Source organism: Morchella importuna, assembly GCF_003444635.1.
Source record: "Morchella importuna strain M04M26 chromosome Unknown Morimp01GS013, whole genome shotgun sequence".
Lineage (NCBI taxonomy): Eukaryota > Fungi > Ascomycota > Pezizomycetes > Pezizales > Morchellaceae > Morchella > Morchella importuna.
The window spans coordinates 357500-385409 of NW_025763410.1; the positions used below are offsets into that span (position 1 = coordinate 357500).

The 27910-nt window shown below is 47.9% G+C and overlaps 5 protein-coding genes across 5 annotated transcripts; 2 read left to right on the plus strand and 3 right to left on the minus strand.

Annotated features, from left to right (window-relative positions):
• Nucleotides 1-1746: 1746 nt before the first annotated feature.
• On the minus strand, nucleotides 1747-3811 carry LAJ45_05015 (uncharacterized protein; the record flags this gene model as incomplete). Its single annotated transcript, XM_046114589.1, has 6 exons — nucleotides 1747-1844; nucleotides 1920-2837; nucleotides 2894-3222; nucleotides 3278-3587; nucleotides 3668-3728; nucleotides 3785-3811. The coding sequence occupies 6 exons, from the start codon at nucleotides 3809-3811 to the stop codon at nucleotides 1747-1749; spliced, it is 1743 nt and encodes a 580-aa protein (XP_045972138.1).
• A 1629-nt stretch (nucleotides 3812-5440) lies between these two features.
• LAJ45_05016 (uncharacterized protein) lies at nucleotides 5441-8692 on the minus strand (the record flags this gene model as incomplete). The annotated part of the gene is made up of 12 exons (XM_046114590.1): nucleotides 5441-5493; nucleotides 5630-5655; nucleotides 5837-5924; nucleotides 5995-6099; nucleotides 6472-7040; nucleotides 7205-7260; nucleotides 7330-7386; nucleotides 7670-7695; nucleotides 7858-7938; nucleotides 8058-8210; nucleotides 8453-8527; nucleotides 8662-8692. 12 exons carry the CDS (start codon nucleotides 8690-8692, stop codon nucleotides 5441-5443), a joined length of 1320 nt encoding a protein of 439 aa, XP_045972139.1.
• A 2096-nt stretch (nucleotides 8693-10788) lies between these two features.
• Nucleotides 10789-12964, plus strand: LAJ45_05017 (uncharacterized protein; the record flags this gene model as incomplete). Its single annotated transcript, XM_046114591.1, has 3 exons — nucleotides 10789-11356; nucleotides 11417-11593; nucleotides 11652-12964. The coding sequence occupies 3 exons, from the start codon at nucleotides 10789-10791 to the stop codon at nucleotides 12962-12964; spliced, it is 2058 nt and encodes a 685-aa protein (XP_045972140.1).
• A 9548-nt stretch (nucleotides 12965-22512) lies between these two features.
• On the minus strand, nucleotides 22513-23271 carry LAJ45_05018 (uncharacterized protein; the record flags this gene model as incomplete). The annotated part of the gene is made up of 5 exons (XM_046114592.1): nucleotides 22513-22584; nucleotides 22645-22698; nucleotides 22761-22925; nucleotides 22993-23013; nucleotides 23188-23271. The coding sequence occupies 5 exons, from the start codon at nucleotides 23269-23271 to the stop codon at nucleotides 22513-22515; spliced, it is 396 nt and encodes a 131-aa protein (XP_045972141.1).
• A 304-nt stretch (nucleotides 23272-23575) lies between these two features.
• LAJ45_05019 (uncharacterized protein) lies at nucleotides 23576-26338 on the plus strand (the record flags this gene model as incomplete). Its single annotated transcript, XM_046114593.1, has 2 exons — nucleotides 23576-23818; nucleotides 23891-26338. 2 exons carry the CDS (start codon nucleotides 23576-23578, stop codon nucleotides 26336-26338), a joined length of 2691 nt encoding a protein of 896 aa, XP_045972142.1.
• Between the last annotated feature and the right edge of the window lie 1572 nt (nucleotides 26339-27910).

The following is a 27910-nucleotide window of genomic DNA, read 5'->3' on the forward strand; positions in this document are numbered from 1 at the left end:
GTCTACCTTTTGACAGGACCGGACAGGTGAAACGGGCCAGGTGCCAGAGGAGGTAGTCTAAAATAGAGCATGTGATACATGTCGGCATCAGGTACCTGCATATCATACACATTGTGACCCACGAGGCCGGCCGTTTGAGTTGCGGCAAGGCAAGAGACTCACGTCCCTTTCGGTCACTTACACTTGCAGCCTTACACGGCCTTGCGGCGGAGATCTCGGGGTTGGACCCCCGCTCGAGAATTTCTATGGGGAGGTACTGAGTGAACTGAGCTCCCGGATTCAGTAGACTGTTGTTGAGTAAGATGATGTGCTAGACCCGTACGCGTGTGTAGTGAGTTAAGATGTAATCGCCCTTCTGAAAAAGGAAACCATCACTCGAGGATCCCAAAGTAAGTGAAGATAATGTAGCTACAGTTGCGCAAGAAATAGGCCGCCGGTGATCTCCACGTGCTCCATAGTAACCCGACCTCACCAGATGTCCACCATCTACCCGAGAGTGTCCATCTAGTTACTAGTAGGTTTATCATCTACCATCCAGCACGAATCGACAAGCCACGGTAGTGCAGTCGGTTAGCATACCTCTTAAAAGTCAGCTCGTAGTGTACCCGCTGTGAGAGAGGAGACTGGGGTTCAAATCCCCATCGAGGCGTCATTCAATTTTTTTCCCCTTCCGCTGGAGGGAGCTCCGGGGGGGGGGGGGGGCCTCTTGATGGTGGTGCGGACGGGTAGGAGCTAGAGGCTTGGCGTGCGAGTGATGTGGTGTGATGCGGTCGATTCCGCAGGCTTTCCTCCACGAGCTCGAGTAAGCAACGATCGAGGGGGGACCAGAGTTGATGGTGCATGATCCTGACGGCGATTAAAAATGTTGTACTCTTAAATAGTAATTCGCCCCTTGCTCCCAAAGCTTCTTACCAACATCATCACCGTAACTTCAATATAGAGGCTCTCTTCCTCTCAGGTCCCCCCCGCAAGGTCGGTAAGCTCACCAAACCCAGAACAACCTCAAGGCATCACTCGATACTTCTAAGTACCAGGTGGATATAACCCCGCGTAGATTACCCCACGAGACCAGCCCACGTTACCGCTAAACCCGTAAAGTGTAAATAAGTAGGCAATAATTTTATTCGCTCTGACATAGATATAGAGTAACTACAACGCATCTATCCCACTTCAGCCCATAACTAGCCGTGACAACACATGTAGATACATGTGTGCTTTCTCACCCAAAACACCTCCATTAAAAACAAGAGCCAACGCGCCAACGCCAATGATATGTCTATTAAAGATGCATTATATAAGTAATACCCTATGACGCACCCGTCTAACGCCCTAGACCCCAACCCTTCGAACTCCCACAACTACGAGCAACAATACGATTGATTCTCAAATAGATACATATAGAAAGTAGCTACACTAAAGTACCAGAAATATCCAGACCTGGATACATGTAGACAGACCATTAACTACCGTATTTCTTCCCCCCCGTTGCTATATGGCGAGGATCACGATCCGTCACTCGTGCCGTTCGCACTACTAAATCTACAACATACTACACGTAACTAACCCACTATAGCCACACACCTAGGGTATAGATAAGCACACAAGCACACACTCACAAAAGAAGTGGCAAAAATGAATACAGAGAAAGCGGAGAAGCAGCAGCAGCAAAACAAGGTCCATAAATAAATAAAAAATGCTGTTAAAAATTATCATTACCCCCCCCCCCCCAAACCCGCCACACTGCAACTACAAAAACCTAACCAGCGTACTAAGCATATCCCTCGTCTCCGCCGCCTCTCCCTCCGCATCCGCCTCCGCCGCCGCCGCCAAATCGCCAATCTGCGCTACCCCCCGCACACCCCCATTAGCCACCGCCGTTGTCCCACTCCGCACACTCCGCCCAACAGGAGAAAACATACCTTCCAGCGTCCTCTTCACCGCGTCCAAACTGCCACCAAGCCCCTCCTTGACCCTACTCCTTGCGGCGTCATCCTCGGCGCACAACCACGCCAGCACCAGGTCTACAACCTGCACGCAGAACAGGCCCGCGTCCAACCGCCGCGACTCCCATTCCTCCCGCATATCCTCAATGTCCTCCTCTGCCTCCTCTTCCATCGCCGCCTTCTGCGCCGCAATTTCCCGCTCCACGACCCCGAGTCGTGCGGCATATCCGGATCGCAGCTTGAGGAGCTTAGCGATCTTCTCGTAGTCGCGCTCGACAAACTTGGCCAGAGTGCGAATGCGCGCCGATGATTCTGCGGGCAGCAGCATCAGCAGCGCGGCAAAGATACCGAGGAGGTGCTCTGTCGTAGCACTGTCGCTCTTCTTCATGAACATGCCAAACAGCGTCTTCAGTCCGGCTGCATCTACAATCCTGAGCGCGACCGGCGCACCCTGCAGCCCGCCGACTGCGTGGTCAAGGAGGCGGAGAGCCCGCGGCTTTGCCATGCGGCCTTCGCGCAGCATGAGGAGTGCGAGTTCAACACCCTCGGCTTCCACGAACTTTTCCTTTCCGGCAGGTTCGTCTACAATTGCGGTAAGGGCATCGAAGATGTTTTCGACAAACTCCTCCTCGTCACCGCCTTTTACGGGGTCGCGCTTGCGGTAAGGGGAGAGAAGTTGCAGGAGGATGTCAACGCCGTTTAGGGAGGTGAGCTTGCGACGGTTAGGAGGTGAGGATTGGAGCAGAATGGCGAGCAGCTCGGCCGCGTATTGTTTGTTCTGGGAGATGGGGGATTCCCGGGCTTGGATGCGTGTGAGAAGCCAAGGGAGGAGGGGTGTTGTGCTGACGATTTGGTCTGCTAGGGATTGCTGGGAAGCTAGGTTCTCGAATACGCCTGTGGTGAAGATGAGTTAGTATCTATACGGCTGGGGGGAGAGCTGGTATACTGACTGAGAGTGTGATATACGCCGTGTCTATCTGTCTCAATGCTCTCGTTCAACCTCTCCAGGTTCGAGGCCAACATCTCCAATAGCTGCGCTTCCACCATCCCATCCACCAGCGCGCTCCACTGCTCCGGTTCCGCCTCTACCTCGTCATCCGTCAGTTCACTAATTACCTCAACGGCATCAATCGCAATGTCCGTATTCTCATGTGCTAGCAATCCCACCAAACTTCCAAGGCATCCTAGCTTGCGAAACTCCTCAAACAGCTCCGGATGCTCCGACAGCACGCTGAGCGCCTTGATATCCGTGTCGAGGTCCGCTTCCGATGCCATAAACCTACCACCAATCAGCATTCTCCCCCCACAGAAAAAACAGGAGGCGAAAAACGAACTTGTGCGGATCATCCTCAAACTTGCCACGCATCTCGGCATTCTTACTAATCTTCTTCTCGAACGCCAGCGCCGTACGCCGCAGCCATGCCGTATCAATCGTCTCTACCGCAGCCGCGCCGTCCTCGCGCTCCCGCTCGTCAACGTAGTCTAGGATCTCGGCTTGCTTCTTATCAACACCACCGCCAAAGAAGCGGCCGCCTTCTTCGTCCTCCGCGGGCGCATCGAAGAAGTCTGCCGGGAGGGCGTCCTTGCTGCTGCTGTCCCCATCCTCGTCGGCGTCGTCGAGGCGCACGGACTTGTAGGCGGCGACTATGTCGAAGGAGCGGCTGTTAAACATTGGTCTGAAATGCGGGGAAACGAGGGGGAGGGAGATAGGAAGGGATGATTACGTGGGTTTATGGATGGCTCGGCTTTGCGTTTCTTGCCTGTGGTGGGGGGCAGCGCGGGTTTCTGGAGGGGGGGGCGTCAGTGGGTGAGATCGGCGATCGAGGGTCGGGTAGACGAACCTTGAAGAGACTGTCTATGTCTGCCATGGCGTGCAGTGTGAGATGTGATTTGTGGATTGTGGGTGGGTGAGTGGATGTGCAGTAGGTGGGTAGGCGGGTAGAGGACTCGAGAGTTGGAGGGGATGTGGAGGAGGCTCTGTCTCTGCTTGTTGTCGAGGGTGAACGCGACTGACGGGGATGTGTGGTCGAGCAACGAGGCTAGCTGCTACTGTAGGGTAGCTATTAAATATGGGCCTAGAACAACGGTTATGAGGATTGAGATTGTGGGTGAGTAGACACTCTCTCGCTCTCTCTTTATTCCTGATCTCGCAGGCCAGATATCTATCACGATAGAGCAGCCCTGATTTCAATTGATGTGGTAGGGGCGGTGAGGTGGTGGGAAGTGGTGGTGGGCCGTGATAGGGCAATTGAGGATCGTGGGTTACAGCGCAATTCTCGTGTAATTGCTTGCAACTCGGCTCCGTGCAGAATCGTGCGGCTGATCAGTAGAATTGAGTGGTAGATGGAGCAGGATAGGGATAGAACAGGTAGGTAGTAGTGGAGATAGAGATAGAGATTAGAAATGGGGAGATAGAGATAGATAGTAGAGTAGCAGTAAGTAGACCAAACAGAGCGCAGGGCTTAACTGACAAGCATAACTAGTAAGCAGTGATGAATTAATGGATGGATGGATTGGTTGATGGATTGATTGATGAATTGAGTGGATGAGTGAGCGAGTGTGAGTGAGAGTGAATGAGTGAGTGAGAGTGAGTGAGCGAGCGAGTGAGAGTGAAAGGTCTCACCACCCATCATCCTGCCACAACTTCACATCTCGAAACCCACGCACCCTCTCCTATTCCTCTCTCCATCTCCCTTAATTCTCCATCTCCCTCACCGATCCTCCTCTACAACTATGTATTTAGCTAGAACCCCCCTCCCCCCGCACTGATGCAAAACCTGAAATATTAATTATGAAAATCACTGCCGCGCGCTATTACTATTTACATGTATCCCATTTCCTCTGCTGCAGGGACACACCGCCGGGCTAGGTCCACCGGCCCGATCCAGGCATCTCTCAAGCAGGAACAGAAGCAACCGATCTCCTGATGACGTGGTTTCTTTTTTTCTTTTCTTTTCTTCCTGGCAGCAGCAGCAAGCAGGGTGAAAGAGGCGATATTAATACAGAGAGAAGTTATCGTTCCTTCCATCATCCTTCTGCCGACATCCGCAGGGTAGTTTATCCGAAACGGCACATGTCCCCTGGCCCCTCCCCCGGGCGAAACGGTAGTAGTACTCTACCTGGAGACCTTTTGACATAATGCGTTTTAGTGATATCATGACGGATACCGAACGTTGACTACTCTATATACATGTATCCATCCACATGTATACTGAATGACAGACTGCTAGCTACTTACTGCTGCTATGCTATTTTTTCCCCTTTTCTTTTCTTCGTGTGCTCGTCATAAACTAAAGGCTAAACCACATCATTATACTCATAACAAATTGCTCAACTCCATGCGCTCAACTCCATGCATACCTAGACCCATAACCATAACCATAATCATGACCGTGATCCCCTCACTCCCAAAAATGCTCTCTATTCCTACATGCAAATCTCAAAACCTTCCTAATCAAACCAATACTTTTCTCGTTCGTTCTCTCTCCCTGTGGATGTTACAAGACAAACACAAGGGAGTAGGCCACCGTCGCAGTTAATGTTAACAGCACTATAATAGTCAGTTTCAATAACTTTGAAAGATATAGCTGGCGACCACTTAAAATCGCTTTCTCTCCGCGCAATTGCAGACAGAGGAGGAGGAGGCAGGGAGGAATGAGCGAATGAAGGAAATAGAGTCAACTTACTCAATGCATACTGCGCCAACAAAGTCCTACAAGCCCCCACACATACTCAATCAGCAACGCCCCAAGAAACCTCCTCTCCTCTCCTCACTTCCAATCTCTCTCTCACCAGCACCTTGCAGCCGCCGTCCCATCCACCTTGCATCTCCACACTTTTCTCTCACACACAAAATACAGAGAAAGAAAAGAAGAGAAAGAAAAAAGACTCACGCAGACAATGCCGACAGCTCCACGCACCCCTCCGGCCCCAGGGGCGCAAATATATTCGTCAGATACACCTGCGCTGTTGCAGTCGGGACTACACATATTCATATCAGCACCACCCACGAGACCAGACCCAGTGCAATCGCCCCATATCATGCACGTACCCGCACTCCCGATGATAAGCACCAATTGCAGCATTTTGTCCTCTGTGGAGATCCAGCTAGTTTGGCGGGTGAGGCCTGTGGTCCAGGCTATGCCGATTATAGGTCCTGTTATGAGTTAGTCCCCGTTTCCCCTATTATCTTGTTTTTGTGTTTTTTTTTTTTTTTTTTTTTTTTTTGGGGGGGGGGCAATTGGTATGCGGGTGTGAGGGTGTGAGGGAAGAAGGGGAGGATGGGTGAGATGTCATGATCGAACACTCATTGCGAAGTTCGTCCCATTCCAGTAGTCTTTCCCTCATTCCGGAGAACTCAGTGAGGTCAATGACTCGGGGACAATTCCTAGATCAGCCATTTCAGGTGACCTCATTGCACCTCGACCAAGTCCCCCCACACATACTTCATCCCATATACCGATATACCAATACACCGGGGGAAACCAAGAATTGCAAAAAGAAAAAGTAGAGAATCCGTAAATCTTACCAACAATCAGCTTTAGTACCGCCATGAGTACGGCGCTTTTCCAAAAGCCCTTTGGCAGCCCCTTCATACTGAGCCTACTCAGGTTCGCTCCCAGCAGGATCAGCCCCAAAACTGGCACTGTCGGTTGCGCAAAAGTCGCAAGATCCATAATAAAGTCCAGCGGTGGGTTCTGGTCCGGCGCCTCTGGCATGTTGACGCCAGGAGTCTTCACAAACAGTGCCTTGAACTCGGGGATGTTTGCGGCGACGAGCGACACCAGGAGCGCGATTGACGGCGCGGTGAGGAATGGGAGCAGTGCGAGCCAGATGCGGCGCCTGGTGGGGATGGTGGGGGGTGCGGGGGACGTCTTTTCGTCCGATATTGTTGGCGCTGGAGTGGGGGAGCTGGGGGAGGTGCGGCGGAAAGCATGGGCGAGTATGGTGAGGCTTTTTCGGAGGGAGAATGGAGCGTCGGAGGAAGGAGGTGCGGGTGAGATTGGTGTTTCGACCTTCTCGAGGTTGGCCTCGGCGAGGGAGTCGCGGGAGATGTTGAAATCGCTTCTTATTAGTTGGAGACCACCGAGATTGAAGCTGGTGTGGGATTTGGTTAGCGGTGAGGTTCTCGTATCAAGGGGTGTCTTTGCAGCGGGGAAGGAATGGGAGTCGAGGGGAGAGAAATTCGAGTGCGATCTTGTGAATATGGTGGAAATTGGGCTCTGTGTCTTTATAAATTAAAGATAGTGGTAGAAACATACATTGCAATCGTTTGCACGACCATAAAGATGGACGAATATGCAATTCCTTTCGTAACCTATTCATTATGAAAAAATCGTGAGATGTCTGTCCCAAGCTAGACGAGGAGAAGCCAAGGAACTATTACATCTTCCTCGCCATGGAAAGGCTCAGATTTCGCAAGTGTCGAAAGATATGCGATCACCTAAGATATCACTCGTCAACTCCGAAGCACAACGTCGGGCTGACAGCTGCTGACACCGTCCAATAGACACCCCCGCAATCAGATGCGTGACCGTGATCCGTGACCGTGACTACTATCTAGAGTATCGGGGCCGCCCGGCCAATATTCTCATGTGGGCCAACACCCCATTTTCCCCATTTGGGAGAGTTGCCCGCCCAGAAACCACCAATAGTTCGTTCCAAGATGTGTGCTCTAATGCAGGGAGATCGATCTATCAAAATAAAAAATAAAACTATAAACTTACAAGGTCCCCAAGATTGCTGAAGATTCCTAGATGGAGCAATTCAATCAGCACTCACCCACACCGCTTCAATCACAGGCTCATCACCCTATGACCTCGTCACTGACTCAAACGGAGATGCAGGTGCTGTTTAGGTGACAATGGAAGGGGAGTTGAATGGATAGATGAGAGTGAGGGGAGGGGCCACAAACCAGCAGCGAGTACACCACCTCTCCATGATGGCGGGACTGGTGTGAGCCACCTGACGATGAGTCCAAAGACAAGCCCCATAACTGAACGGTTTTCACACACACGCAATATGTTTAGCTTTTGTTCTCTGACACAGGCAGCCATCCGAACCCCGGGATAGCTGCTGCTGTGCGTAGAGTGAGAAATAAAGTAGCAAGCACACCTTGGTAGAGACCTCCCGTAACCACGACAGATAAGACTGATGTCATGTTATCACGGTCAAACGCGGGGAGGACAGTCGCGAATATTAGTAGTGGCAGTAGCAGGTTCATTAGGATCGATGCGTTTGCTTTACAGACTTCAGGCGTGAGGAATCCTGGGGTATAACAACGATTAATTACTAAACTCATTTGTTTTTTTCTCGTTATGTTTCCTTATTTTTCATCTCTTCCATCATCTCTTCTTGCAATTGGGTAAATATAAGGGGATGATTGCTCAGTTTGCTTGTTCTGCGGTGAAGCTTAATCCCGCAGTCATGGCATTGGGACGTTCCCGAGGAGGAAAAAAGTCCTCCTCATCTCGTCAACTGCATACACACCACAAAATTGAAATCTGTACCTTTTTTCGCAAAGTAAACACCGCCCCCAGCAATGGCTGCCATCTTAACCATCGGTTTTATCGCGACAAAGATGACTATGAGAATGAATGAAGGCCAAACAGGACGTCATGAGTCTCACAACTCATGACAATCCATTGAGCCTCAGAGAGTTAGCCAAGAAACATTCTGCCTTGGATAAACAGAGGTAAGATAAGACAGCTTCCCTCACCTTTGCCGATTCCAATACTGTTTCCGGGCATTTTGTCGATGGGAATGCGTTTAGATATATTTGTGAATAGCAAAGAGGGCCGCGAAGGAAAGAAAAAACACCACTGGATTGAGAAGAAACTCCGTTCGGACAGCCCTCTCAGAGAAGAGCTTTTTCCCCCCTTCCCGTGATCCTATCACTGTGATCGGGGGGTAGAAGATCTGTTTTCTTTTTTTTTTTCCCTCGTCCTCGGCCTTGTATGGCTTCCAGCGGATTTCCTGTCCCGCCCGCCCGCATCCCCGTAGGGTAGGCCGGCTCTGATGCCGGATTTCAGAAAAGTTTCTACATTCGCTTACTTAGCGTGCTGCGGGAGGACAGGAGGGGTCTCTCGTGGGTCATTGCTTTGGTCCCGAAGAGCAACGGGGGCGTTCTTTCTCGAACGGTTTGAGTTATCTCTCGTGCACCTGCCTTAATAATCTGTACATGATCGAAAGTAACTCCTACAGACTGCGATATACCCACCAGTTGGGATATTATTAGCATAGATCAAGACTCTACTCTATGTAGTAGCCATCCATGTATCAATTGAGCCCCGCAACATTCAATTTATTTCTTCGTCTGTTGCATGACCGAGATATACCGGCGATTGTGTTGACAGAATAGGTATTTTATGTACATACTACATCCTGGGAGAGAAACCCGTTTAAATCGTTTAAATCGAGAGAGGGGAGCTTAAGCCGGACATATTCGCGTTATTTCCTTTTGTCCCCTTCTGGAAAACGTTGACGAAATACATAACCTATGTCGGAATTAATCTGATATAACAATTAAACATAATGTCCATCCCATCCCTCGAGGGCACCCCGCGGCCCGTGTCCGCTCCGTGAACACCACCACTACCACCTCGTGGGATGCTGTGACGTACAGATCTATATCGTTGTAGATTCGTTAATCCGTAATCTCAGACGTCCCTGGAATAGGAAAGCTTGATGTTCATCACGAAAGCCTTCCCGATCGGGCTTCTACACACACTGGAATGGGATATTTGAATAGAGGAATCCATTAGTTACGCCCCTCGCTGAGGTTGTACATCTCCTTCCATCAATGGGTGAACGTACTTCTCGTGAAATCTCTTGATTCTTCGCGTCGTTTCCCAAAAGTCGCGTCCCCTGGGGATTTCTTGGGAAACCCCTTGCTTCTGCCCCACTGTTTGATCAATTGCTCAAGAACACCACCTTTTCCAGATGCAGCCCTTTGACCTTTTTTGGGTGCGGTAATATTGATGTGACCATTTTGGGGGGTTTCTGTAGTCAAATCTGGTTTCTCTGAGAAAATTGGGGAGCCCCTTGGTTCATCATTCTCGTAGTATTATTATCGTACAGACTCCCACTTAAATATTTGGTACTCTTTTTTCTTCCTATATTTTTCAATAAAACTTCTTTCTCTCTGGTATGCTGGAAATACTCTCCTTTGGTCTTTGAGTATTTGTCCTGCATCTCTAAGGAATTTGATCAAGATTCCCGTGGTTTCTGTAACCGGTGTACTTTTCCACAGCTTTCAATCTTTATATCAAACCGGATTCATTCCCATTCTTTTCGTTCTTACACTCTCAAGTCGACATTCATTCATTCATTCGAAAACCGCCGCTCTCTAATCACTCACTCTCTTTTTTTTATTTTTATTTTTTATTTTTTACTCTCTCTCTCACTTTCTTTTTTACACTCTCTTTTTTGTATTTTTTTTCCAAATACAGCAGATCGCGGTGTCACTCATTTTCACTGCCACTGCCCACTACGGTCATTTTGAACCTGTGCATCGTCATCCAACGAGTTAGATACAGCCCACCTACCCTCTCTTACCTCCCAGTAAGAACCTCGGCGATTTTTCGTACACTATTCTATTTATTACTCAGTCAATGATCTTCTATTCCCTACATACATAATTACCCTACCGGTATTGCTTGCTCCTTGCTGCACACTGCACACTCTATTGTCTGCCTCGTACAGCAGGTATACCATTATTTTTCTCTACGGCCACTCACGCCTTACCGTTGCTCATCCCTGTCATCCCAATCATACAAGCAAGTGCATAAAAAAACACTCGGCAAGTTCTAGCGCGGACCTACTTGGTCTCTTACTTTAGTATTAAATGGATTCCTCTTCGTCTATTCACCACTATGCATCTTGTGTTCCTTCATCATTATATCCCGATCTTCTCGATATTCGCTCTCTCGGCCACAATAGTAATAACGTCAACCTCAACGACGACCAGCTGAACACTATTCATAATCATAATTCTTCCCTGTTTATTCCAAGCCAGGGCATGCTGAATTCCCATTCAACGCACCCCACATCTGCCACTACTCCTCGTGTGCCAACAAGTTACATCTCATCTTCATCCAGAAGAGCACTTGAGGAAACCTCAACTAATACACAACTATCTTCTCCATCACCACCAGGAAATCTGTCACCAGTGTCTATTAGTAACACTGATCAGCTAAAGCGCAACTCGCTCAAGTTGGATCAACGAAAGCGCTCCAGAATTATTAGAGCGCAAGGCAACCTGGCTGCTTCAACTCCAAGAACGCTGGCGGCCGCCGTTGCGCAGGAGCAGGATTTGGTGCCATATCACCAATATAGAGCTCGCCAGAGGAGAGACGCTTCGATGGAGGGAGAATCTGTATGGGACGAGGAGCTCGAGGAGGCATTCATGGAAGGTAAAACAGACTTTATTCAACATCTCAAAACTGCACGCTTTGCTAAATAGCAGTATCTAGCTATCCAAAAGATCCCGAAGATCGGAAGGAGGAAGCTCTCAATGGAGGGGAAACCCCGCGGAAGGAATGAATTGATTGCAGATTACATCTTCAAGGTCACTGGAAAGCGGAGGACGCGGAAACAGGTCTCAAGCCATATTCAGGTGTTGAAGAATCTTTTGCGGAACAACAAGGACTGTAAGTTGAATGTCTGCGAAAAGTCTCCGGGGTGTGAATTGGGCTAATACCAAAATAGTCATGAAGCTAGTAACAACGGAGAAACCTGCATCTGGGTGGGACAACAACTCTGATAGCTGGAAGGATGAGGCCGAAATCAATATGGCGCCGAGTCCAGCACCTTCAAATGGTTCGCAATTCTATCCCTCTCATTCCAGCGGCTCCTCCGGTGACTTCGGTGGTTCAAATGATTCCTCGGTATATTACCCGCAGGGGATGTTTAATCCTGAGGAGGAGGTATTACCCACAGTTAGACCCACGAATTTTGCTATGTGGGTTGGCTCCCCAAGCCACCACGCTGCTGGTGTGGAGGGCTGCTTTCACACCTATACACGTCTCTCTCACACAGAAAGGCCTGCAGCTGCAGCACCGTTATCATCAATCCCAGAGTGGAACACTCGATTCCCACACCTTGCGGATCTTCTAGAACACTCAGAGTCAGCAACACCCAGCTTCCCGATTGTGCACTTTGAATCGAGCGTGTCCGTCATGCCCACAATGCCCTCGCAATCATCGGTCCTCTGCGCTGAATTTGAAGTTACGTCATCCAGCCCTACATACGACAATTACGGCTGGGAGTGTGTGACTCGTATATACTCGACGGGAAAGCGGGTCTGGGAATCGTCCCAAGCCTGTTCCGTCACTGATGAGTTCAACGGGAGTAAGAAGCTCACACTTCCCTTTGCATCAGAGTTCTGGGCTGCGTTCTACACCGAGCTCTCTACCGCCCAACGGCAAGATGGAGCTGCTACACTAGACGGGGAGCGTCTGCGCCGCAGACGGGGGAAGGAAGCCCGAGCAGCAATCAAGGGTATCACCGTCGTACAGGAGCTTTTCTCAACAGCCCTATCGAGTGCAGGGATCAAGCGGAGGTCAGCGATGTTCCTCTGGGAGTTCACTAAAGCCGACCCTAGCAGCCTTATTGGAAAGACTACATGGCGCCAAATAATCCCTCCAATGTCGCAAATGATGGAGAACCCCACATGCACACCAACTCCATCTTCCTGCTCGTCAAGTATCGGGGTTGTAGATGATAGCCCTTGGACCCAACTGCCACTCTCCCCCTTTGACCCACTCTCGCCGCCCATATACTTCCTGGGCTCTAGCCAGCAGCAACAGCAGCAGCAGGCCAATACGTTCCCAACACAGGAGGATGTCAACTACCAATTCCTCCAGTCGTCGCAGGCAGGCCCCTCAACACTGCCACCTTTCACTGCAGGACTTCTTGCTCTATCGTCGACTGGCCCCGTCATGCCAGATCCATCGGAATATTTCACGCAGTGGCCACAGGGATTCTCTCCTGTTTCGGCAGTAGACCATGGAGATTCGTAGTGCGGTCGTATGATGCGGCGTTTCCTCCGAGTCATTCGTATTACCCTCTTTGTAATTAGATTTCCTTTTTTGTTGTTCTCTTGTTCTCTTTTGGGGAGTCTTGGACTGGTGTTTATTCGGGTTCCATTTATTGGTGCATTTGAAACTTTGGAGCTTTCTTTTCGTTTATTATGCTCTTTTTTTTTTTTTTTTTTTTTCCCACACTTTTTGACCACAGTGGCTGCAACTCTACAAATACTGCCCACATTTTTTTCACTCTCATATGTTTATTTTTCTTTATTTTCTCGTCTGAGTCAATGTTCAAATAGGGTGTTTATGTTTTTTCTTTCTCTTCCTTTCTTTTGTTATTTGTTTGCGAAACACACAACACACAACATCAGGCTGCTGGGTCCAGGTTCCTACCCTGAGATTTGCCTACAGTTTTTAAATCCGCATGAACAGAGGTATTACCTGTAGAAGCAATGGAAAAAGGACTGGCCCGTGTCTCCCCCTCACAGGAAAAAAAAAATCAATTGTCTTGTGCCGCACCCATGCTTGATTGTAACCTGCACGTTCAGCCTTGTGAAGGATGTACAAGAGCTAGCTAGTACAGCTGCAGAGAGGAGAGAGCAACGTGAACCCACTAGCGCATCGACGGTTTCACGAGCCGGCAGGTTTCCCAGCGCAACGAACGAGCCGATAACATAGGGATGTGTGCAACGGTCACCTTGGCTACTTGAGCCCTATGAGGTATGGCATTAACCAGGATTCATCCAGGGTTTTTTTTTTTTTTTTTTACCTTGTTCGGCCGTTATGATGTGGTTGGTGGGCGTGGTGGTATCGGTGGGGATTTTACCTACGTGGATAAGCCTTTCTGGTACCAGTAGAGTACATGCTCTGGCCCTAAGAGTTCAGGGTCTTCTGATGTGATTTGAGCCCTATGATTCAATGATGGATGGATTATCTGCAGCTCCCTTAGCCTTGCATCTGACAGTGTGGGAAAGTGAATAATATGTAATCACGTTCGATTCATGGAGGGATACATTACATTGGGAAAACTCCCATAGCTCTTGGACGGGTAGTCCTAGGGCATTTTTCGCTCAGGAGGATTAAGAATATCACGTCAGCGCGCCGGAAAATGGAAGGCCGGATTGATCTCTCAGCCCTACGGTAGAATACATCCATCGATCGTGGCTTTTTAAGGCTGATTGAGCATTGTGTGGGGAGCGTGACATGGGTTGTTGTAATGGCATCCTATTGGCCGATTAATAATATTACATCTGCAACTGGCTTAATAGGGGCAGTTCGGGGCATGCTAGCAGAAGAAAGCTAACCTAGAAAATTGCCAAGACTCAACAACACTAGACGAGGCTTAGCCCAGTTGGTAGCAAAGTAGGTACATGTAGCTGCGGTACCTGTACCTACCGATTTCTGTACCCAGTGGAGGTACTTTCCCTACTCCATACATCCTCACCTTCTCACGTCACATAATCCAACCTACAAGCCACATATTGCTTATTTAGCTTATTTAACGCCAGTCCGCGCTTGTGGCTGTGAATAAGGTCTAGAGGCTGGCTAGTTGGCTGGTTCCCGAGATCTCTCCATCGAAAAGCTCCCAAAAGTTCGTAGCACCCGTTGGCCCCAGATGAGCAGCTATATTCAAGACAAGAGATAGACCCATGCCAAACGGCATCGTGCATCGACGTGCGCCCCTTCATATTGTCTAAAACCAACCAACCATGTTATATCCACCGATTTCACTCACCGGATCTGCTGGGTTATGGACCCGGCCCTTAGATTTTCTTATCTTCCCAAAAAGTAACATTAGTCGGAGAGTTGAGTTTAGGTTTTTCCTTTCTGCTCGCCTATCGATATGTCCGCAAGTCCGGGCGTGTGACCGTCCCTGTATTATGGTAACATTACTTAAGCCATTGGGGGGTGAGTACTTATTATTAGTAGCAGTGGAAAGACCCAATGTAGAAAGATTCAATGTGCCAGATGTGCCACGCCGGTACTCGGCACAAAAAGGAATTATCTGAGGTTATTTTTCAGAGACCTAGGTAGTCCCCACATTTCAACCTCTACGAGTCTTCAACAATAACGGACGACGATAGCCCTCAAGGAATGGCCTAATGTGCAGAAATGTCTCCCCTGTATCTGAGCTCGTCCGAGCGCCACGAACGCAGTAGTCCACCGGGCCCAGAATCATCTATCAGCCACCCGTTAGATCGCTAAACCTGGTCCCGAGATGAGTAATCATGCACAGTTTCGCTACATACTGACAGCTGGGGGAATGGTAAATTAACTTTCGGTGAGATATCTGTCCGAATCAATTGGCCTGTCCAGCCGATATCATGTTGTATGTTGAATAAGGAAAAAAAGTCCTCGAGGTAGATAGAGTACGTCCTTAATTGTAGCAACTTACCCCTGATATGATATGAGGCTTAGCCGGCATACATTAAGTCCAACTTTCTTAGGATTAGCATGAGAATATCATCATTCTTCTAGAATGTAGAATTACTTGCATTGTGCCTGCATATAAGATCCTGTCGAACGATAAGATGATTTATTGATTATGATGATGATGCTGACGATGATAAGGAGGAGGAGGAGAGAGAGGGGGTGGGGTTGTGAGGAGAATGAACGATTTTGTTCTTTTCCATTTTCTCACGACACGAATCCTCCTTGTCCCAATCGACTAGTGTCGTGACTACATGTACCTACTTTGAGAATAAGTTTATTTGTCGAGTGACGGGATATGAATCACCTAGGTTCAGCTCCTCATGCCCACATGTACAATGTACACAGAGTACATACATGATGTACCCTATTAAACTCGAGTGCACGAGCCGTCACCAGAGAAAAAGTGTAATACTTCGCCGCTATGATGCTTTGAAGCGCTATCATGTGGCTATTTTGATCTGTCAGCTACTAATTTATTACACCGGTTTCAAATTATTAGATCACTAAGAACTTATATCCGGATCCGTGATGAAGTGTATTGTGATAATTGTCTGTGATTAGCAATTAATCGTATGACGTACGGAGATATAGAGTATGACAGGATATACTGAATGCCAATTTGCCCACATCTTGACCGTTTTTTCGGAGTGAGTTGTCTGATCACCCACAAAAAAGGCGCTAGCGGGAAGAATAGGTGGTCTGTCTCACAAGATCATGTACTCGGGTACAAGGGTTAGAACCAGAACATGCCATGAGGTTATTTGTATGGCAGAGCGGCGCCACTCCATACAAATAATCCCAGTCTCTTCACTTGCATGTTCTGGTTCTTATTGCTACACCCGAGTATGTAGCCACGGATCTTCGATGTTCTCCTCCTCTTCCCCCCCCCTCCCCCACTCCTTCCATTCCTTCTAGATCAACCGTCCCACCCTATACCTGACCTGAGCCATACTATCTACATGTATTAGGATAACAGCAGCGCCTCCGACGGTGTGTGTTATTGATCAATCTAGGGATAGTGCCGCATGGCGTTAAAGCCCCACCTCAATGCTGACTACATTTAGGTTTTCCCATTGATCAATCGAATAGAACGACTATAACTGCGAACAACCTCGGGCAAGCCCCTACTCTTACCACATCTTTCGAGTAACAGGGATTGACGGCCGCGGACTGGCCAATACGGTCGCAATCCGAGTGACATATCATGATCTGCACGAGGCCGATCGATATCCTAGACTGGATGATGAAATTGACATTGAATTCCATAAATCAAACTTATTACGGCGCGTATTTCGGATAATTTGCCTAGGTAGCGCGCGTGTTGTACATGGCTACCCTGGTAGGTACCTCGCCAATCTTCCCTTGTTTTCACCACCTGCTTACTTCTACAACCTTAAGATGAACATGGGTGTGGCCTGGGCTGATGACCGTTCCGGAGTAGATGCAGAATGTTCGCATGAAATATCTTGTTTCCAATGGTTGGGATGGGATTGGACCACTCTAGTTACTGGTTGTGTTCTGCTGCATGAGCAAGCCTCGACATACTCTACCTAGCTCAAAACTGCCTTGCACGCCCACACATCACAGCCAATCACTCGGTGCCAGCGATCTGCAACAGAATGTCACTGTACCCTGTCCGCCTAAATGGAAAAGGATTACCGCTTTCACCCAGAGCCTCACTCTCATAAACTACCTCATATGATTGAAAGAGCATGTCCTATGTTTTGCTGCCACTTTTTGTGCAGCGTCACATCTCTTTGGCACCTTCCGTTATCGGTTATCATATTGCTCGGAATTAACTCAGTTAAATCCAATACTACGGCCCTAGATTACCTTGTTAGGGCAAACGGATTGGAGATAGATATGAGAGAACAAATGCGTATGGAATACATTGTCAGGCCGTCGCCGCCTAATCTATATCAATTAATGACTCCGGCGGGATCTTAATATCGGCTTTATTGAACAATCGTACGGGTCTCGCTAGGATAGATTCTCTACTTTGGGTCGACGTGTCAAAAAAGGGGGGGGAGGAAGAGTGTATACTCTACCAAGCACCAATGTATCAACCATTTAACCTTCCAGCCCTACGGCGGCTTTCTAACTGTTTTTCCCCACATGCACCCTATTCCGACCGCCCGGATCGTCCGAAATGTCGCCGAATGATGGCTAAGATCACCAATGCAGTAGGCGCAGCATTTGATAGGCTACATACTGCTCTATAATTAAAAATCATAAAAAATATGCAGCCCTAGCTAGAGTAAATGCCCACCGGTAATTCTTTCTTTCCTTTTGCTAGACAGAATTAACTAGCGGACTTGGCAAATGCATGATGTCGCATGATGATTAGAAGAACCAAAGTGGATTTACCATGTACAGGTATGTACATCACGATCAATGTAATGATATCTAAACTATCTCAATTTGTGTCAACCTCAGCTAATAATAATAAGATATCACAGAAGAAATTCATGGAATCCTACTGGCGAATCCGTTACTGCATAGGTTTCAAGTCAGCGGTCCTTGACACGATCGAAGGAACTGTTACTAGCTTATTTGAGTCATTTCACATTTGCTTTTTACAGGCGGTAACAAACATCTAAGTAGCTCAGGGTACCGATTAATGTCTAGGGGTACCAAGTGGTCAATCGTACCGCTGAAGCACGAGTCAAGTGTTTTGGAAGGCTGCAAGATTCGCTGATCTAGGCCATTTCCTGAAACATACTGATCTTTTCCTGTTGAGTTCCTGCGTGCTCGAGGTGTTGGAGCCTAGTTCCAGCACTTTCATTTTAAAACGGCCAGTAAGACTGCATGTTAGATCTATCACCACTATCCTTTATCTGGGAGGGTGGGGGTCTACGAACCCCTCAACTGAACCTTTTGGAAGTGTCGAAAAGTCTAAATCTAAAAGGTGTTTTACTCTTATTGCGTGGGAAGTGTGAATGAGGGGATTTCGGCCCCAACAGGCTGGTAGTTCGTGCGAGAAAGTGCCTACAGGATATAAGACATGTCGACATGCATGCCATGAAACGGCCTTGATCAGTAGCTAGTACCTACTTGCGTTTCTGCAATTATTCTTCGGACGGTATGACGATCTTGACTGCGTGCCACGCATCCCCGCAAGTCTTTAACCAACCTTACAATCTATTCTTGAAAAGGTTCAATGGCCGGGTTGAAGTTTCAGTTGTTTAGGAAGTTGCATTAGTTCAGAAGAAGAAATGACAGAAATAGAAAAGGCTTGTTCTGCCTATCCTCCTGCACCACTCGCAGAAGACATTTTATGGAATTGGAAATCACGCTAAGCCCTACAGACCCACTGACCGAACTCTCCCTCTCCTGCATGCAGTTGATCGAGTGTGTACTTAAGATAGATGAAAGCTTAAGGTCCAACGTGCCCCTCAGCCACGGGGCAAGCCCATTACCGGTCTGTCGGTAGAGTGAGTGACCTATCCGGCAAAAAAATATCTTGGCGTCCTCGTTTTGGGGACTCATCAGTACGTGGCTCCGGGGAGAGGTGATGTATGCCTGGCATGGCAGCCATCAAAAAAAAATACAGCAAAAAAGAAACCCCGTACACTTATGCATATGTTGTGGCAACACAGCATCCAAGCAAGAGTGGGTACTTACTTGTAAGCCATCATATCATGGTATCCCGTATCGAAAGTTGCTTTTTACGGACGCGTTTTTGCATCCTATATTTCCAATGATGCCAAAAGTTGTCAAGGAGCCCATCAATAGGGCATCGAGTAAAGTTATTTTTGAATCTCTTTTTTCGTTCTTTTTTTATATTAGATCTGGTTAGGCATCCTCTGTTAATTGGTCATTAGCATTCGCGGTCCTAAGACCTCTTTTTATAAACTGGTTATTGTGAACCCATCCGATATGCATGTCCTAGCGCATCCAGTGCATGATGTGGTTCTGAAAAAAAAAACCCGTTTTACCATCACTTTTGACGACAGAAGCTTTACACTAATATCTCGTTAATTACACGTGCTTTGGAACTCCTGGTTATAGGTTTCTAATAATTGGTAATAAAACAAACAAAACACCAACAAATGATCCTAAACTAGTCGCCCACGGAGATCATACTAATCTTGCCGTTGCCCATAAACACCGAGTTATTGGAGGTGACTTCATGAAACGTCTGGTGGGAGTACCCAAAGTATCAGAATACCTGTGGAGAAGGTTAGGAGTGGAGCATAGCGATTCCTGGCTACGATACAGACTGTCTCATAGCCCCCGTATTTTCCCGCCATGCTCTTCCGAAACCAGTATTCTCCCTATCTAGTACTGCCCATAAGTCTCAGTGCACACTATCTCTATATATGCGTCACCTGTCACGACCCGCAACTAGCTGTGCGCCAATAAAAAGCGCTATATATAGTGGCAATTGAGTGATCGACTCACCCCTCAGATTATGATATTACGAGGCCGAGGCCTTTCAGGTGTAATTTTATTCTGTCACCCTTCCCTCCCCTACGTGCTGACTGCAGTTTTTTTTCTTTCTCGGTGGCCGGTGGTCACAAGGGCTTGATGGGGGCCTGAATCTACTGGGTCATGGTTAGGCCAGGTCAGTGGCGCACGTGCTGGTGGTCAGGGCTGGTATGCACGCCGGCGGGCTTGCTTCATGGGGTATCACTCGGTCGGTTTTTTGGGCACAAATGTGGGAGATATAAGAGTTGATGGTATGGAGTCCTTTTTGAAGTATAAGAAGCTTTTATAGGGTATGATTCTCGTTTAGGGCTTGGGATGCGGGATTTGTGCTGTGGGCACTGTAATTAGTGTGTTGCGGGTGAGCGCGCGCGCCAAGCTAGTCATTGAATTACAAAATACTTAACTTATGTATTAGTAGAATATATGCCGGAATAGCAGAAGTTAATTGAGTTTCAGTAAAGGATTATCGATAAAGATTCTTGGAATTCTTAAACTTTAATTTCCTTTAAGAACCGTAGTGCAATTCATGCAGAACACTGAGTCATCTGTCAACCTCTTCCAGACTTATTCCAATGCACAGACCACGTATAAAAGGTACATTTCTTCTTAGTAAACAGAATATATATAGCCAGATTTATTAAAAGCATGCTATGGACGAGTATAACCTCTTGTTTTTTATGAACCACTAGCTGTCTGGCAGTGTTCGGAGACTGGGCACACCCGTGAGTGTAATTCAAGGCGTATATTTTATCTACTTGTTTGTTTAATTTCAATCTTATAGAAATTGCATCTCTAATTTGATTAGCACGCCGAGAAATGATATACCACAGTCCTTGATCACTTCATGGAAATCATTAGTCTAGTAAAGAGCTATAGTGCTGGAGGTTCACTGAGTTGGCTGGACTTTTCATGGTTGATTGCACTCCATATCCCGGACTATGGCTCGAGGCTTTATCTCAAGACCTAACGAGACGACCCTAGTAGGACAAGACGAGATGTCTCGAGGACTTTTTTGAAATCTTGAGATAAGTCATGAGCAAAAACAAGGCTTTCTCATGCTCAGGCTTCTTCTGATTGGCTGAAATCGGGTGTGCACCTTGATTAGTTGATTGATTGATAACCCATTAATTGTATGGCCATTTTTTTGTCAAGGATATTACGGTTCGACGCCTTCCGCCCACTTTTGGAAGTTGTCGTTAATGATGGAAATCTAAATACAAAGTTCTTACCTCGTATTCGGATTGGTTTATATCCGTCTCGAGATTCGCCTCGAAACTTCCAAGACTAGGATAAGATGGAACGAGATAGAAACGAGACTTTGTCTAAACTGGTCTCATCTTCTCTCGCGCCGGCCGTGGCCATCATTAGTCCAATTGTCTTATCAAGAGCTTTCAGAGCAATAATAGACTTGGAATTTCGTCCAGCAAAAAGTCTCTAAAAATATAAGTAACAAACCACTTCAGAGAATAATTCAATATAAGATTTATCTGGACATTGTTTGTGTGGCTTCATCTCCCCCGCAATATAAGTATTCCCCACGAGTCTGTTCGAGGCAATTAATGAATTAAACAAAAAAAAAAAAAAATCTGTTCGAGGCGAGCTCGGGCGTGCCTTTTCGAGTGATAGACTATGATCCATCAAGATCATGGTGGCGAAACTCTAGAGCAATGTTACAGAAGCATTAGAGATCCCAGCAAGCTTTTGACGGATATGCCAAATATTATAATCTTTATTTGGGGGGGTGGGAATGATTAGAATGCACGAAAACCTGACTCGAAGCTTAATTACCCTCACTTACAATACCACAACCAAGCAAAAACTACCTATAAAATTAAATACATACGATCTATATGTATGTACAATTATAATTAATTATAAGGAAATGAAATTCAAAGACCCTAACCCACCACTAAATGCCCAAACGTAGCTTAGCCCAAAAAAATTGGAACGGGGAGACCGCGGTATGCGCGTAGAAGAGATTGAACTATAATACCAGGGGACTCGGAGGTGGGGAGTGCTGCGGACTTTAGGTTTTTTTTTTTTTCTTTTGGGAGGGGGACTGAATATTTATAGCAAGTAGGACACGTCAGGCTGACGAGAAACAGGATAGTTTTGGCCTTAATTTGAACTAGCCGGCCGGCCAGTTTGCTGTCTGGCGCTTTGGTTCGGGGTTCTGCGGGGGGTGATTAAAACAGCCCGGGGTACATACATGCAGGTACGTCACAAAAAGTGCGGCCGGAGGCTTTTCCAGTTGACTGTAGGTTCACTCCGTTGTTTCTGGGGATTTGTGGTGGTTGATAGAGTCGCTACACGTAATTAAGGAGCCGGAAAACTGTCTTTCCTCTACCTCCTCGGCACTAAAACAAATATCAAAACTAGATCATGGCCAGCATATTCCCACGTACGAGCTAATAGCTATATCATCTTTAATTGCGCCCGCCGCTTCACTTGATACATTTAAATTCACGATTTTCTTCTATCCAGACCTCTTTTTTCTTCGGGGGTGCGGTCGAATCGCCTTAGGATACCTCTTATAAGTGTAATCGCCTTTATAAGGGTATGGGATCTTGGGCTATAATAGCCTTTGTAGACACAAATTCCCCTGTCTATAAGGGTACGACTTCGCGCTACTTTTGTACCCTTATAGGCCGGCGATTCTACTATACGTATCGGTTCTAGTAGAAGTCCTGTGAAAGAAAAGAACCCATAATACGAGGGCTGAATAATCCTAATGACCACTTTAAGCCCTATTAACATTGGTTAACTAAATATAAAATGTGAGAATATGTAACAGAAATGGATCATACTCTGTACTGCATTTGAAGTGCGCGAATGTCTAGGGTAACATAGAAGAGAGTCTTCTGCATGTCGATGATTTATATTAGCAGTTTTCTCTCCGTGCACACACATAATAGCTACATACGTGTATCACGAGCGAGGTGCCATCAGTTGGATAATAGATGGTACTGACACGGGTACTGACACGGGCACTGACATCAGCGCCAGCTGAAAAAGCATGTGAAAGGCTAATGTCCGTGATGTCTTTAGCCAGTAGGAATAATGGAAATATAGATTCGTTACGGAATATCTGCAGTGTTTTCTGTGTTAATAGCGAATAGCCTTGAGATCAGCAAAGGAAAGGTGCAAGATCATGCCGTCTCATCCGGATAGAATGACTTTGATATTTTTTATTTCATGGTTCTGTTTGTTTTTAAAAAATTTCTACTAGTTATTTAATTAGAGCTAGATTTCCGAGTAAGTGATGGTAGTAGAATGATTAGAGGACGGAGGTACCGCATTTTAAGGCACGCGTTAGATTCATCCGGTACTCTCCACTGAATCCCGTTGACTAAATGTAAGTAATGTCGTCCGTACGTCTCCACTCTGTGCCAAAATGTGGGGTTGAACGAAGGGTGTGGCTTTCCACTTGTCATCGCGGGGATGGGATGATGGTTACACAAGATCGTCGCCACGTGCACGGACTTCCCCTTTCTAGCTCACATGCATGAGAAGAACTGCAGCAGTTGGATTTTAGGAGCTCAACGACTTCTTGGCTCAAACACACTCCTTCTCAAGATCTTCCCCCACCCACCCCCCCATCTATCTTCTCTCCTTCCTCTCCACTCATTCGTCATACCTACAGGTTCCCGTCTCCAACATACCCAACTCTATTGAGTATTGGAATCATCTCTATCGTCGGCGCCCTCCCCCACGAAATGCTGCAGGCTGCTGCGGACGATGCCTACAGCCCCTGTGTCCGCTTCAAACATAGCTGCCCAGACTCTCCAGCGAAACGCTTATAACCACAAACAATCCACCAGTTCTACACCGTCGCCCCAGAATGGGTATTCAGTCTCGAGAAGCCTGGTTGGAGCGCCGAAGGAGGGAGAGGGGAGCTGGAGTGGAAGCACGGTGGAGGAAAGAGCCTCGATAGAACTTACACCAGCTGCGGATAGACAGTTGTTTGTGTTTTGTGATCCGGTAAATATGGGATTATCCGAAGCCCCCCTCCCATCTTTATCCCGTTACTCACGATCTGCGAATGTAACATAGGTAGCTTTTCGCTATCTCGAAGATGAGCCTTGTGTTACGGTGGTGTGCCGACAGAGAACACTCCCGGGGTACTCGCTCTATCTCGTTGAGCAATGGGCGTGCTCCCGTATCCATCCTACGTTCGTTATTGCCACCTATACCGGCGACCCCTCACACATCGTCTGTGTCGGAGTTCTGGATATCCCTCTCGATGAATCCCAGTGGTCCCCACGCCTTCGTGTCTACTTCAAGGCTGTCGAGAAGTTCCATGCACGGCCCAAGCAAACCCCCCTTGGGATTGTGATGGTGACAAATCTGTCTTCGTTCCCAAGCGCGCTGACGGTCGTCGCTGTGCCTGATGGTAATATGCGGAAGCATCGACAGGACTTTATCGTGAATGAGGATCTCAAGCGGATGGGCTGTTCCGGACGGTCGGCAATGAGCTTGACTAAGCCCGGGGATGCCAGCCAAACCAAGTTTCACCAACTATTTCGCACGAGCGATAGAATCCCTTTTTACACTGCTGTCATTGAACTTGTAAGGCTGTGCCAGATTGCGTTGACGCTTTTTGAGAAGTTGAAACCCGAGTACGCTGATGGGCTGCTTTGCGATATCACCGAGAGGGGCATCTATGACTGGTGGACACAGTTCGGGACTGATTTCTACAATATTGAGCCCAATGATGGAATAATGGGGCCGACAACTGTTGCTGCATTGCTAGGGATGGTCCTGGGTGCCAGGAATAGATTATCATCGTGCGGTGCCCCCGTACCGAAAGATGCATTCGACATCCCACAGTTCAAGAAAGCAATATATCACTTTCAAAGACAGCAGCGCATACCAAGAACTCGGAGACTTGACAGACAAACAATGGACCGACTCCAAAAATTTACAATGAAAAATGGAACAGGAGCTTCCGGGGATATTTTTGCTGTCCCAAGAGCCATCAAAAGTACGGTTGTTGATCTTGGTGGTAGAGCCGTGGGAAGCTCATCGAACAAGGTTGAAGGAAGCGCTGTGGAAACAACAGATATCGAGAAGTTTTTGCTGCACTTAACGGGCGAGACCTGCAAATTTCTGTGGCAAGGGAAGCCAAGAAAAAGTGTGCCTGGGGTTGGAAGCATGCAATCCCCACCAGAGGGGAGTAAAAGTAGACGGAACAGCCTAGGTGATGGGAGTATCAGCGAAGAGGAGCAGGTTGGCAAGGACATCTCTGAAAATCCTGTCTCTCCGATTGCAAATCAACATTCCTCAAATGTGTCACTTGGAAGCGGTAGTGCGGGTGCCTCGAGTAGTCCAAGTGACACAAAGGATGCTACGGGGGTATCTGACCTTAGAAAGGCTGTATTCAAGACAATGACAGGGCGTATGAAGGATGTTGCTTCGGGCATATCAGCAGGTGCAGATTATGTGAGGGGCCGTGGCCAGCACCAGCGGACTGCACCGACGAAGGAAAGCCATTCGATAGAAGGGGCTGAGTTCCAAAATTCATTTGAACAGAGTGGAACAATCACACAACGTCTCAATGGGGGGAGTTTGAAAATTGCAACAGGGGCACAGCTAAATAGGTTCGAAAAGGAGGGACAGACAGCCGAGAGCCCGACTACTTCGGTCCTCAAGATGTCGTTCCAAACGGAAAGCCCCACCGAGGGAGTGATGACTGGCTTTCATAGTGTTACCGGAAGCATCCATGAAAAGGATCCTCACCCCGCGGAAGGGCACGACGAGGACGTGCAAGAATATGTGGACTCTCGTCCCGGGAGCGACGAGGCATTCCCCACTGAATACCCGCTAGAAATTTTGTGCCGCAATGTCGACATTGGCCTACAGCGCAGAAAGAGCTTCACCAAGGTAGTCGACTCCTGGGAAACTCCACGCCACGAAGAATACTGGCCTCGCCGTCTTTCCTTCAGTGTTGCAGAGGAGGCTATCCTTGACTGGGTTTCCTTGTCGGACATCACACAATCCGAAGGCGCACAATTGCCATCACTCAAGCTCATGAGGCATCTTGCCGAAGACATCCCCACCCTCTCAAAATGGGTTGAGCGCAAGATCACGACAGTGGAAAACCTGCACCAATATCTCTGCACGACTCTCGACGACATCACCGCGATCCGGAACTCGCAGAGCGCGATCGTGGCAGACATGGAGGATGCCAAGCGCGATGTGCTGGAGCGCCAGAAGGAAGGGCTGCGGGAGGCGGTGAGAGAGGTTGAGGTCATAGGCGCAAGGATGCAGTACGAGCTTGGGAACGTGAGGGGGAAAATGACGGATGTTGAGGATGCGCTGAGGATGTTTGCGAGGAGTGTGGAGGAGGTGGAGGCGAGGGCTAGCATGATTGGGCTGCGGGAGAAGAGGAAGGTGGGGTGGATGGAGTGGGGATTGGGGTTGGCATTTGGATGGAGGCCGTCGGGGGCGCGTGATGCTCCGGGGGATGAGATGGAGATGGACATGGACATGGACGATTAAGCTCTATAGAGATTATGAGGTATTTGGTTTTCTTCTGCATCTTTTTTTATTAGCGTCTTTGCTGCTGTTTTATGCTTGTTTTTCCAACTTTAGCTTTTTTTTTATTTACTTCGATTGTGCTGCAGTGCTCTTTGGTCAATGGCGCTTTTGGGAGTTTTGTATTCCGGCCTTGCGGGAGGGGGTGAGCATGCGACCCTTCCTTTTTGATGACGATTTTTAGCATCTAGTTTCTCTTCCGCTTTTTCCTTTTTTGTTATAAAAGATTTGTATAACTACGTAGATCGAGTCGAGAGAACTCGAGTAAGATACAGAAATAAATTAAACTACGAGAAACAAGTCCCACTTCGTGTAAGACTAAAAAACAGTATTGGATCATAAGTGGTCACTCGGCTTAAATGGATCCTAGCTAGCTGTATGGGTTACTACCGTCATTGACAAGGTTTATTGAGTGAGGGCCATGCAGGGTCTTAACAACGCGCGACGGGGTTAATTAATTAATTGATTAAAAAACCAATAGCGCAATCCTATTAATTGTCGGTTTGGTTTGGGTGCTTCTCATTGGCTTAACGCGGCTTCCCTGTCTTACCTTGTCCTGGGCGGGCTGTCAACACTACATACATACATGTAGAGTAGCTGGCGCGCCTGATACTGCTCTGGAATATTGGCGATTAACTACATATGTACTCTGCTCTGCTCTACTCTACAAGTATGTAGGCACCCATCACGGAGAACTACTCTAGCGTAGAGTACGGCCACCGTTGCGGAAAACTACATACATACACAACCACCCGTCACGGGGAACAGAAAAAAACGGGAAGGGCCGCAATACAAACGCAGTATGTACTCTCCCGGGGGGTGGAAGGTTTATTTCTTTCCATCCTGTACTCTAGAGTACTCTGCTGTCACACTGGTCCTTCCGATGGGGAAGGGAAGGGTACATACAGGTTCGGCGACCTTCTGGGGGGATTAAAGGGGAGAAAGGGGGGGGGGGGGGTAGGTTGGTAACCGAGGTGGATCGATTGTATCGCATTTGGCATTGGGGTTGACGGGTGCTACCATGGCTTGAGAAAAGGGTTCTGGTACGGTTCCGGTTGGCACAGACAGGCGAGGGAAGGGGATGTTGGAAACCGGGGAGGAAAAAACGTCGTTCTACGTTTTTGGGGGCACGGGTGGGGCGTGGAGGGATGGAGGGAGAACTGCAGATTGGGATGGATGAAGGGGGAGATGGGGGATTGGGATGGGCATAAGGCTAAGTGCAATTATGTGCACTTGTGGGGCGGTGGATGTTGGTTGATGATTGATAGTCGATGGTAGAGTATAGTGAGTATAGTGGGCAGATTTCAGATCAATTTGTCAGTAGGTATGGAGAGGGAGTATGTGGGCATTGCAAGTGAATGAGAGTGAGAGTGGGTGAGAGTAAGTGAAGAAGTGAGAGTAAGTGAAATTAAGAAGTGCGCAAGTGAATAAGTGAACAAGTGACCAAGTGAGCAAGTGGCACAGTCTGTCCTGCACTTCCCCATCAACCCGCTGCCAGATCAGCCACGCTACTCTCGAGTGCGTTCCATAAGTGCT